A 13,447-nucleotide genomic window follows, 5' to 3' on the forward strand; every position below is an offset into this window, starting at 1 on the left:
CTACTAAAGTTGCTGAATGCTGTCCCATGTCAGATCCTTCTCAGTTTTCTAGGGTGGATGTTACCTTAAAAAAGAAACAGAAAACTAGACATGTTTCTTCTGGTCCTATGGATCCACAAAGTGAGTGTCAGGCCTTTCCTTAGAGGGCATGTAATGCTTTACTGTCAGTTAGGCCTCCTCAAGGGGTTTTGGTTCCTGCTCCTCCTTGGTCCTCTTCTCCACTTAAAAGACCCAGGGAACTGAATTCTTCTGAGGAAGAGTTGGATTCTGATGAAGAATCCCTTACTTATTCTGCCCAGATTCCTTCTTCTTCAAACTATGGGTCAGAGGAGGAGGAATCTAATTGTCCAGATATGCCTTCTGAGGAAATTTTCTTTGGAGACACAATCTCTAGGATGATGGAGTAATTGCAGATGGAATCTCCTAAACCTGCAGCTATTTCTCCTGTTTTGGCTGCTTTACTTGATGTTTTTTTCCAATGCCTCTAAAGTGCCTGATTCCTTGCCTCCTACTTCCAAGAAGCCTGATAGGTTTTATAGGGGTGCCTGAGGATAGTTTCTTTTTGTTTAAATGTCCTGCTGCTGGCCCCTCTATGGTGTCTGTAGCCTTTGATAAGCCATCTCAATTGCTTCCTTCATACAAGTTACTGCCTTCTGACAAGGACAGTAGAACCATGGACAGACTGGGTAAGAAGGTTTATACTTCGGCTACCTAGCTTTTAGGACAATTAATCATCAGACCCATATATCTAGGCATGTGTTGGCTCTTCTTTCTCAGGCTTGTCTTCTGATCTTCCTGACTCTGAGAGTAAATCTTCTGCTCTTTCCTTGCTAGGGACTTCTTCTCAAGTAGTTTGTCATTCTATCAGATGTAGTTATGATGCAGCAGATGCCTCTTCTAGGGCTGCTGCTTTTGATTCAGTAATGAGGATGTATTCTTGGCTTAGGCTTCAACCTCTACCTGATTATATTAAGGCAAAGTTGATGTATGCTTCTCTGGATAATAAACATTTGTTTGGGGAAATGGCTGTCGGTTTAAGTTTCTTCAGAACAAGGGGGTGGCCTTACAGGACCTTAAACATGTGTATGTTTCTCCTGTGCCTAACTTTCAGACAAACTACCCTTCTAAGCCAGCCTTTGGTCGTAGGCAATCTCTCCCTCCTGCTAAAGATAAAAAGGGTGGTAAACAGGCTCCTCCTACTAAGGCCACTCAGACCACAGGGATTCAAAACCCTTCCTTTCCTGACAAACCAGATGCTGTCTGACTATCCACCTGTTCTGAGCAACATTACTCTTTCTCATCACCTTTCTCTTTCTCTTCATATTTGGCTTCTCATCACCCAGTATTCTTGGGTTCTGTCAGTCATTCATTAGGGGTGCTTCATGGTGTGGATATCTTGTTCTCCTTTTATTGGCATTCCTCAACCTCCTCAGGAACAACTTCCTTTTTCCCCAGAGGTTCTTCAAAATCGCTTGTCTCAGAATACTATTCAAGAGGTGCCTGTGTCCCAAAGGGGGAAGGAGTTTCATTTAAGGATATTTCTAGTGCACAGAAAAGAGGGTACTTGAAGACCGATTCTAGACCTCTCTAATCGAAACACCTTTCTGAAGGTGCCTTCCTTTCTGATGTTGCCCCTTCAAACTCTGTTTCCTCTCTTGTGCCCTCAGGTCTTTCTGGTGTCTGGATCTCAAGGATACTTATCTCCATATTCTGATCCATCCTCCTTTCGGGAAGTTTTTGTGTTTCTCTGTTGCTTCCTGGCATTTTCAGTTCTGTGCTTTGCCCTTTGGCCTTTTTACTACCCCAGGGGTGTTCATCAAATGCCTTGCTCCTGTGACTGATTTTTGCAGGCTTCAAGGGATCCAAATATTTCCTTACTTGGATGACCTGCTGATTCAGGCACCCTCTCCAGAGATCCTTTTGCAGAATCTTCATTTTACCATTTCTTTTCTTCAGAGCCTGGGGTTCACAATAAACTTCAAAAATTCTTCTCTGACTCCTTCTCAGGATCATGTCTTTCTGGGTTGCAGGATTCAGACGATGCCAATGCTGGCATCCCTGTCTCCCCCAAAGGCCTTAATTCTCATTGTTTACTTTCATACTCTTATTCCCCTGGCCTCCATTACAGCCAGGGAGTTTCTGAGACCTCTGGGTTTTATGGCTTTCATCATTCTGATGCTCCCTCTGGCCGAACTCCACATGAGAAAGTTCCAGTGGTTTTTAAAGCCGGTGTGGCTTCAACATCTGCATCCTCTAGACTTTTCAATTCATCTTCTTCCTTGTCTCAAGAAGGAATGTCTCTGGTGGATTCAGCAGTTGTCTCTGAATCCAGGGCTGCCATTTCACCCCCTCTTCCCTCTCAGGATCTGTTCACAGATGCTTCAGATGTGGGAAGGGGAGCAACTTTTGGCTCCCTGAAGGTACAGGGAGTGTGGTTGCCTCATCAGAAGGAGCACATCAATGTCAAAGAGGTGAGAGCTTTTATGCTGGCTCTTCAGGCTTTTCATCCTCTTTTTTTCTCTCTGGGGCCTCTCAAGGTATTCACAGACAGTATCACAGTTATATGGTATATCAACAAACGGGGGATCAGGATCTTACCTTCTTTGCCTGCTGGCACTTCTGGTATGGGATTTGGCTGCCAAGTATCAAGTGACTCTTCAGGCAGTTTATATTCTTTCAGATCAGAACATTGTGGCAGACACTCTGAACAGGTCTTTCACTCAATCCCACAAATGAATGCTTCACAGGGATGTATTTCTGGACATTGCTCACCAGGGGGGTACTCCTCAAGTAGATCTATTTGCCTTCCCTCTGAACAATCAACTTCCTCTGTTTTGTGCCAGAGTCCAGGTCCTCTGTTGTGGATGGTGGACTCCCTCTCATTTTTGGAAGGGGTGTTTCTTTATGCATTCCCTCCCCTTCCTCTCATTTTGAAAGTCCTGTTCAAGATTCAACAGGATGCTCCCAAAATCTTGTTGGTGACTCCCTTTTGCCCATGACAGCACTGGTTCCCTCTACCTTTGCATCTAGCCAAGGGCAATCATCACAAGTTACCTCACAGGCATACCTCTCAATCCCTTAGAGTAAGAAATCTGGACAAAGCCATAAAAAAGTGGTACAAATAGGGCCAGTTTTGAAATATTATTCTTATAGACTTAGAAAGTTGATAGAATAGCAGGTTTTGCATTAGCATGAATTTTCTGAAGTATATGAAGTCTAAAACTCAAATGTGTATCATTATTTTCTAACTTCAGTCTTTAATGATTTGCCACTAATTTGCCAGAAAGCCACAATTTTATGAAAAATGGACCAAAAATATAAGGCAATAATCTGGACATTCTGTGAAAATCTGTACAGTTGAGAGGTATGCAGTCACAGGGCGGATCTACTCACACTAGACAAGGGATCTCTTATCCATCCCTACTTGTCCACGCTTCAACTGACACTGTGGGTGATAGGGTTTTGATTCCTAATAGATACCTTTTTCTGAGGTTGTGCTGCAGGTCCTGCAGGAGGCCAGGAAACTCACTACTAGGAAATCCTACTTATCCAAATCGAAGAGGTTTTCTATTTGGTGTCTCTCTCGTAACCTGGATCCACTTACTGTGGATGTTCCTTTGGTTCTCTCTTATTTGTGTGAGCTGCTCAATGCTGGTTTGGTCTATTCTTCTATTAAGGCCCACTTATCAGCACTTTCTCCTTGTCTGCCTTTAACGCCTCCTTTAGCTTATAGATTTGAGGCTAAACAATTTTTTAAAAGTGTCCTTAATATTAGGCCTCCCAGGAAGCCTCTTCCTCCTCCCTGAGATCTTAATTTTGTTCTGGAGAAATTGACTCAGCTTCCTTTTGAGCTAGCTGTTTCTGGTTCCTTGCAATATTGTTCTTGGAAGAAAGTTCTTTTGTTAGCTCTTACTTCTGTCAGACGAGTGTCTGATTTGCAAGCCCATATGGCTTGTCTGCCTTTTTTGATATTCCATGAGGACAGTGTGTCCTTACGTACTAATCCTTCTCTTATGCCTAAGGTGGTTAATGAGTTGTCACTTAATCAGCCTATTAATTTGCCTACTTTTTTCCCTCTCTGCAATCTGACAGTGAGAGGGTGTTGCATACTTTGGATGTGCATAGACAGCTCAGGTTGTATTTGGATAAGACCAAAGCTATCAGAAAATCTGATCAGTTGATTTGTTTCCTTTCATCCTAGGTCTTTAGGATTGGCTGTTTCCAAGCAGACTATTTCTAAATGGATTTTAAAGGTCGTTTCTTTTTGTTACACTTTTCATGGCAAAACCCTTCCTTTTTCTGTAAATGCTCATTCTACTAGAGCTGTGGCATCTTCTGGTCTATTTTTCAAGGGCGTAAACACTAATTCTGTTCTTGAAGCAGCTACCTGGACTTCTGTGCATACTTTTACCAAACACTAAAAGTTGGATGGTATCTCCAGAGCTAGAACTGGTTTTGCTAATCTGCATGTCCTCCCCATGGTTGGGTGGGCGTTCAAAAGACATGCGTAAATGGGCGTGCATTCGTTGAAGGTTGAACATCAAGCTGGCACCTCGGTGTTCATGAAAATCTACTGCCAATCATTAGCGGACCAGAGCTCTGCTGTGCCGACCCCTAACCGGGAAAAGCTGAAAGACAACAACATTCTTCATAGCTTCTTAGAGGGCTGTACTACTGCTTACTCCTCCCAAGTTTCTTCTTGAGCTGTGACACTTTCCCATATGTAATGAATACTGCAACAGTGAATGTAAGGACATAGTACAGTTGTATAAAATCTTACCATAATGGTACATGTCCTTGCCTTCACCGCTGTGGTATTCCCATCCCTAGTCATTTTCCTTCCTGAATGTGCAGGGTCTATTTGGTTTTCCTTGGACTGGTGTTCCTACTGGGGCAATCAGTTCTGAGGAAGGTATGCCTGAACATCACCTGTATGCCCTACCCTATATGATGAGCATTTGGCTGATGTTCAGCATACCTTAAAGCAGGGGAAGGCTTTGGTTGACTCGCTGGATGTCGGGCTTCCACGACAGGGAATCCCATACCTAATGAATACTGCAGCGGTGAAGGCAAGGACATCTACCATTACGGTAAGATTTTACACAGCTATACTTTCTCCAATCAAAGTGGGATGTAGAGGTCGCCCATTCACTAATTTTGTTTGCTGTCTTAAGGCATAGGAAATTATTAGAGGTTAAAGGTGCACAGGCTCTCTTACATGCATCTTTACAGATGAATTATGAAATTATTTATGTCATAGGTTCATAGGTTCATAGGTAGGTACTAGGCTATCAGCCCTAGGGCTTATACAAGCCTAGCCAAAAAGGTACCCTGGATATCGCCACCCAAGAAAATTATTTTCCTGTGCCCCTGTCGAGCAGAGCCACAGAGGTGATCCCTGGGGTGAATTTCCTATTTCCCATGCAATTATCAAGATTTTTCTTGAAGAGTGCTAATGAGGAGCTTTGTTTGATATAGATAGGTAGTTTGTTCCAGAGTGTGGGAAGTCTCTGGGACAGGAATCTATCCCTTCTGTTTATTGTGGTGACAAGGTTTAGGTCCCAAGAGCATGTAGCTTGGAGGGATTGGGATTTCTTTAAGTGGAGCATGTCCAACAGCTCTAGGTTTGACATAGCTTTGTATGTTAGGCAGAGATCGCCTCTGAGTATGCGATATCCGACAAAGTAAAGCTGGAGTTTTTTGAGACGGTCTGCGTAGTTGATCTATTTGAGGCCGGTAATCCTCTTTGTGAGGTATTTCTGCAGCCTTTCCAGTTGTTGTAGATGTCTTGTGAGGTACATACCAAAAGGGTACTCTATAATGGGTCTAATGAGTGACGGGTAGAGGGAAATGATGACCTCTTTTTTCCTGGATGAGAAACCTTTTGTGATGAGGTGTGCCACATAGAAGGATTTCCTGACTACTGTGGTGATGTGATTATCAAAGGAGAGACTACTGTCCACCTGTGTCCCAAGGTTTCTTTTCACACTTTCGGTGTTAAGTATACTATCACCTATGTGGTAGCTCATGGGTACAGAGTTTTTACCAAAGGGGATGACAATGCACTTTTTGGCATTGAGCTTGAAGCCATGGCTTTGACACCAGGCGTCTCTCTCAGTGAGGCCCTTTTGTAGGATGTCCATAGGGTTGCCACCTTTTCAAATGCTCAAAGTGGGACATTTTTTTGTAGAAATGTGAGATTTTGCAGGACAAAACATACCCACAGTCAGTGCAAATGGCAGAGCTTCACTTTTTTGCCAAAATAAAGGCTTATTTTTGTAACATGCAAGTTCCTTATGCTATTTTCATACAATATTTATGCATTCTAGATACAAAACAACTGCTTTATGTAACTATTAAAGAATTGTTAAGAAGTATATTTTGTCTTAAAATCTCAGGACATTTGCCATTTGTTAGGTTTTTTGCAGGACACAACTGCCCAAAGAGGGAAAGAGGACAGGGGGCAACTCTATGTCCACATCGTTAGGAGTTTCAATTATGGCTCCTAGTTTGCAGTCATATACGAACTTCGTTAGCCAAAGACCTTCTGTGCTAGCCTATTTTTATACTTCGGTTTCGAGTATGTTGCGCTCACTGAAGATGTGGGTACTCAATAGAAGGACAGTCACGGTAAAGTGTATGCGTGTTAGATAAGATGAATTACGGTAATGAGCGAGGCTTACTACAGCGCATCTGTCACATAGACGTATAAGATTGCACCAGTCACAGTTACACAACTCCTCCTCTTCAGTGGTTGCTGAGCAACAGACAACTATGTCTACTGGCGTAAACACCTCTATTCAAGAGCTTATTCATAATCACAAATGAAACACACGATTGCAAGGTAACGGATATGTACACAATCCGCTGACTAAACTATGTTGGGTGGTGGTGTGTCTTATCTTAATAATGCATCTGTAGACAGTATTCACCGTCCCCACGCCGATGACGCTTACATTGCTTAACAACCAGTAGTTTTGAAAGTGAAAGAACAAGATACAGGCCTTTTCGTTGACCGGCTTAATAACTTGCAAGAGTAGAATGCGGTGCAATACGAGCTAGAGATAATCGTAATTAAATGCCGGCTGTAACGTTAACGCTTCGGTTGAATAGGCATACATCAGTGCTGCTGACGCCTTTTATACTTGCTTATCATAGTCAGTTTATTTTTGGTTTTCTAAAGAATGCTGCCACACCTCTTTCATATATATTACTACACCGAATCCAAAACACTGGAGGCAGGGTGTAATTCCAGTTAATGGGAAGGCCTGATATTGCAGGAAGCACAATTTCCTGCATGTATTCTCGTCTTAGTAAGAATTAAAAAAATGACAGGGATGAGAACGTAGAAAAGCAGTTCACTGTCTGGCACTGTTTAACGTAGGCTCTTTTCTTATTTATAAGTGTCGACATGCTGCTGATACTGTTGCCCTGCCTGTGCGTTCTGTTCGCATTTTTTGATGTGTGGTACTTTATACGATCTGTTCTTGTCGTGCTTCTAGCACATATGAAGCCCAAAGTGAAAGATATATTGGCAGAACAGTCCCTTGGTGGCATAGTGTTTTTCAATGACCTTGATTTTATGGGTCATATGAATAATGCCCGATATCTGAGGGAATTGGACTTTGCAAGGGTATCTCTTTATGCAGCCAATGGCATCATGCATGCTTTAAGGCGTCTGAATGGTAGTGTAGTGCTTGGAGCTTCTACCATCCGGTATAGACGCTCACTTGAGCTGTTTGAACGGTATGACATCAAAACAAAAATAATTTCATGGGACGAAAAGGCTTTTTACGTGGAGCAACGTTTTGTGTCTTGCAGAGATGGCTTCATTTGTGCTGTCATGCTGTGTCGCCAGAACATATTAAGGAGCACACCGGGGAAAGTGTTGCAATTCCTGTGTAAGAGAACGGTGGGTGTCCTTTATCAATAACAGTTACGTGCTTTTACCTTACAGATGCAATTTTTATTTGAGTAGCTTGCTTGTATGGCTGCATTATAGCTGTTCAGTTGTTAAGTTCCCCGAGATTGTTTGTTGGTCCTAGTATCGAGGTACACATTTGCATATATTAATTTAATTACATTATATTGTAATATTTTTGGAACTGTTATCTAATTTCATTTCCACCCTGAAGTAGCTAGAAATTATGCGGCATCGTGCTGTTAGCGTCTGGGAATGCATGCGTGAGGTGCCGAATGGCATCTGCAAACTGCAGTTATCAGCGTGCGGCGAAAAATGATAAATGGTAAACATCAGGAGATTTCAGACATTAAAAGTATTTCTTCGGTTTTCCGATAATAGGTCCATAGATAAGAGTCCTGTACCATGTGTCTGTAAGGTCCGTTTTGTGTCTGGAGCATAAACAACGCAAATTGAATGATTTCTTACTTTGAACTGATTTTGGTATGGTTTGTCCTCTAATATGTCACGTTTCCATGTAAAATGACCCACTTTGGGCATTTGAAAAGATGGCAAACCTAGTGTTTGTGTGCGTGTGGGGGTGGAACCTGGCCTCCCACTTAGCCTGCTTCTTAAGGTAGTGATCAGGCTGCAGAAAGCATGACTATTGAAGATTAGAGGGGTTTTGTATTAGAACATTACTCCACCAGATGCGCAGTAGCAAGGACTGCCCAAACCCCGCCCACTACTGTACATTTCCCTGTAATTGCTAGTCTTACTGTGAATAAACATGATACTGCGGTGGTGGTGCTGCGATAGCGTTGTTGCCTCACAGTAAGAGCGTCTTCTGTGTGGAGACATGCGTGAATGGGCGTACCTTCATTGAAGGTTGTGCATCAGGGCCTGCAACTCGGCACGTAAAAATCTACTGCCAATCATTAGCGTACCGGAGTTCCACTGTGGCGACCCCTAACTAGGAAAAGCCGAAAGGCACAACAACAACAAGTGAATAAACATAATACCCAATGTCACCAAATAGAATATGGAAAACTGCAGTTGAATGTACGTGCTGCTGCAAGTGCGCATTATCTATTCTATATAACAACATACACCTAAACTATTTGTAGTCCTCTGTGCAGGAACACACATGACAGATCTGTTTCCTTGTATTGTTTTAATTATTACTGTTTCTTAGCTGTTTGACATCTAGTATTTATTTGCAGTGCCACTCCCTATATGACAAATAATTTTCCATATCATTATGTTGGTTTGCAGATATGTATTTTTCAAAATGTGATTTTTTTATTTGCAATTTCTGACTGCATTTATTTTGGGGGAGAGTGGATTGCGATAACTAAGATAAGAGAGGTACAAACCTGGAACCGTAACGTTTAACGTACAGTTCCAATTGTTAACACTGACACATACCTCTCAATCTTTTAACGCCCAAAATCTGAGCAAAGCCTAATAGAATGGGAGGCAAACTACCAAATACAGGGAAAGAATTTAAGTACTGCGTTTATAAACTTAGAAAGTTGTTAGCATTATAAGCTTTATGTTAGCATGCATTTCAAAATAATGCAAACTGTAAAACTAAAATGTGCCATTATTTACTGTTCATTAAGAAAAGTGAGGGGTGCAGGGGGGGCTTGACCCCAGCAAATGCAATTTAAAGTACATTAGGATGGGGATGTAAAGTACTGCGTACATACTGCCCTTCGGTCACACTAATACTTGAACGTGTCCTTGCATCTCTTAATTAAAGGACACACTAGCTTGGAATGGCTGTATTTCAAGAATGGCAACATTGTGTCTTCTGTATATCGAAAAATTAAAAATAAAAATTTGGGGAAAAAAAAAAGAACGACAACAAACTGTAACAGATGGACTATTCAGAATGAATATTCAACAGGTCACTGGATAATCTGCATGGCTTGTCACTCAGCCGTATTTTGCATGCAACCTCACACTGGCTTGCCCTGTCAGTCATGCAGGACACACCCATTCCTGCGCAAAAATCGCGGTGGGGTAATGTTCTTATACAAAGCCGATTAGAGTACCTCATGTTTATTAATAGATTTTTTGGAAGAGGACTTGGTGGCTGACAGTATTGTCATTCTTGATTGGTAGCAGAGACAATGTGTGCTGTCATTTTCTGATACTTGCATTTAGAGTGTAGAATCAGGGTTGGCCTACACATATCACCCATTGCCCCCTATCCTGGTCTACCTACACCAGCCACATTACCTTTTTCTTCATTTTTCTCACAGTTTGTCTTGCTCTTTATTTTTTACAGCACTTATTCATTCAACACAATTTAAGTAGGCAATTCAGATCTCTGATAACTGTTTAGAAAACAATTGTATTAAACTAGGGTCCACAAAGCCCCAAGAAGCCATGTGGGGTTTTAGATGAATTTTCTGAGGTGCATTTTAGTGTTTTTTAAACAAGGTTTACATCCAGTGATGACAGGAACAAAATCACAATTAAATGAAGAACTTCAGTCTTGCTCTCCAACTTTGTTTTTCTTTGAATCCATTCAACACACCGAAAATTATCAAAACTGCACTGTAATAACTGGGCTAGGGAAAAATAAATTGCATTAAGTTGGGGGTCTAAAGCCAAGTGCTTTGAGGTGCATTTTACAGTTTTTTTAAAACAACTTTTTTTTATCCAGTGATGACCTGAATGAAAATCATGATTAAGAAAAAAAAATAGTCTTGCTGTTCATCTTTGTCTTTTCCTGAATCCTTTCAACACACTGTAACTGACCAAGATTACGGTGTAATAACCGGGGTAGAAGTAACTGCATTAAGCCAGGGTTCTGGGGGCAGCAAGGCCCCAAAAAGCCATGGGAGTTCTAGATGCTCTGATGTGCATTCACCTTTTTCATCCAGTGGTGTCCTGAACAAAATTCACGAGAAAGGGAAACATTTAGTTTTGCTGTTGAATGTGAGTTTTCACTGAATCCTTTCAGCACTCCCTAACTGATCAAGACTACACCCTAATAGGGAGTCTAGACATTGCTTGGCACCAGAAGCCATGGGGGTTATAGATGCTCTGGGGTACATTGTAGAACTTTTTCCAAATTTTTGAGTCAATAATAGTCTGAACAAATGTCATACATAAGGAACGAAATTCAACCATACTTTTTTTTATTTCAAGGAAGAAGTGAATTGTATTCAAGGTTTAATGCTCAAAATTAACCAAATAGCAGTCCATAATAAATGGAGAAGACTAAATCATATTTGTAAATAGTACCTGTCTCCCTGTGCCACCTTAAAAATGGTTGTCACGTTCTGTATATCCCCATCTGGTGTTAAATTGGGATAAAATTGATAGACAAATGGCTGTAATCATGTATTTCAAGGTACAGCCATCATATGTATATAAAGTATGTCTCCTCATCCCCCACCTTCAAAAGAGCCACATATTGTGCACCCCTGTCATGTCATACTGACAAAACTGAAAAGACTAATTGAACATATTTGCTGTCAAACATACAAAAACAGAATGCTGCTTTACGTATACATCTGATGTTTGATTGTGAGGAAAAATAATTACAGTAATATTTTTCGACTTATTTTTAGAGATTGCATTGTTTCTTTACAAGCTTAATACCCGTCTGTACCCATTTGAAGTTTGTGAGGAAAGTACTATGCACAGTGCAAAAGGGCAGTGCAAGCCTGGCTTTGGCATAACTCCTTCTGTCAGAATGACCATTTACTGTTTTTAACTTTCTCTATGCATTTCCAGCTTTATATACATACAGAAGTACCCTTATGAGCTTGATTTTCTCCAAGAGTGGTAAAGCTAGGAGGCTAAAACTCTGCAGGCACACAGGGTACTGTGCACAGTGCAAATGAGCAGTGCAGTTTATGAGGGAAGTTAAATATCATCCCAAGCTCCTCACACAAGCTACAGTGACATTCTGTGTACATCTCTAAGCAGTGTTTATTTTAAACTAGATGGGTCTCAGGACAGTGGAGTCACTCTCTCAGTTTATAGCCATTTTGCAAAAAAAAAGGGATAAAATGCATCAATGATTTCCAGACCTTCAATGGCTACTAAACTTGTGTCAAATTCCACTTATACAGCCTTGCTGTGTGGGGGCCACCAGTCTCTGCCCTAGAAACTCTGAAGGTCTAGGTATTTTGTGATACACCCCACACACACTTATTTTTAAGAAATGACTATAAAATGAGAAAGTGACATGAGGGTCCATTGCTTTCATCCAGATATGCCCACCAAGCAGTTATAGCCACATCTATTTACAGTTCAGAGGTAGGTTTGAGATAAAAGAATGACCATATAATGCATTTCACCTGTGCTGCAAGCATACATTTACCACACATTAAAATATTCCAAGTTGCTTTGCATAAGTCACACTAGTCCTGCAAAGTCAGAATAGTAAACAAACAACAGCATGCACATAATCAATTCCTCCATGCAGAGCCCAGCAATTCTGCTCTGTCTGTTCATATCAGTTATCAAGTTACGTAGTCCATCTTACCTTTCTGAAATAAGGACAAGGGCATTTGTTATATTCATACAGACCCCCTTAACCCCATAGCTCTCAAAATCTTACCGCCAGAATAAAAGGCTAATCTAAAAAATCAGGGACACATTTTAAAATATTATTACTGTTAACATGAGGAACTGGAAGAATAAGAAAGTGTTAAAATAACATACATTTTCTGAAGCAAAAGAAGTCTGTAACTCCAATTTATTATTATTTATTAGGTATAATCACCACCTTTTCTCCAAAAAGTATTGTGAGCCCAAATCACCCGCAGTTGTCAGGTATGCCCAAACCCACCCAACATGATCTGATGGCCACATAATAAGTTTCAGCTTTGCTAGTCCATACAAATAAGATTCCGTGCATTAAAGTATTCCAGGTTGCTCTACACAAATCACTATCAATTTTGCATGAAGTAATTCGTTGATCACTGCCAGTATCACACAAATCACTGTAAATATTGCAAAAATATCTGGTTGATTACTACCAGCACCACAGGGAAAAATAATAATTTTCACCTCACTGCTTTCTGTCTCGAACCATTCTTGTAAATGTCCATAAATGCTCCCAGGCTGAAGATACATACGATCATTAAGTGTGGACATTACAGTTTTATTTAACAGAGAAAAAGTGTCACATTGATGCAGATGATCAATACTGAGAATACCACCACTTTGCTTTTACTAGTTTGAATGTTTTGAGGCCTCATCTCTGTAACATCTTAACTGTCAAGTCTAACATGGCATTGCTTGATATAACTTGAATGGTCAAGTGAAACACCTCCCCTTTGGGGAAGCCATCTTGCTGAAGAGCGGGCAGATCTTGATGAGGCAAGGCACAGTATTTTATTTATTTTTTAGAGCAACCGGATTGTGTATTTTATTGCTCTAAAAAATAAATAAATAAATTGAAAAGAGCACCCTTGATGGTTGCATAGTTCACCAATGTGTAAAGTTGACCCTGTGTAGAACTTTCCCAGATCATGTATCAAAATAGCATAAGTCCATAAATTTAGCACACCTTAT

At 40.9% G+C, this 13,447-nt stretch overlaps 1 protein-coding gene across 6 annotated transcripts in view; it reads left to right on the top strand.

Annotated features, from left to right (window-relative positions):
• THEM6 (thioesterase superfamily member 6) overlaps positions 1–13,447 on the top strand; it is an 838,692-nt gene that overhangs the window by 701,334 nt on the left and 123,911 nt on the right. Inside the window, exon 1 of one of the 6 annotated variants that reach the window (XM_044067378.1) lies at positions 6,874–7,912. The exons of the other annotated variants lie outside the window; for them this stretch is intronic. Within the exon in view, the coding sequence (XP_043923313.1) occupies positions 7,412–7,912 (501 nt within the window). The 5' untranslated portion in view covers positions 6,874–7,411. Of the gene's footprint in view, positions 1–6,873; positions 7,913–13,447 lie in introns of those variants that run through there. 6 annotated transcript variants of the gene reach the window in all.

This window comes from Protopterus annectens, chromosome 3.part1 (assembly GCF_019279795.1).
Source record: "Protopterus annectens isolate FY-2018-M chromosome 3.part1, PAN1.0, whole genome shotgun sequence".
NCBI lineage: Eukaryota > Metazoa > Chordata > Ceratodontiformes > Protopteridae > Protopterus > Protopterus annectens.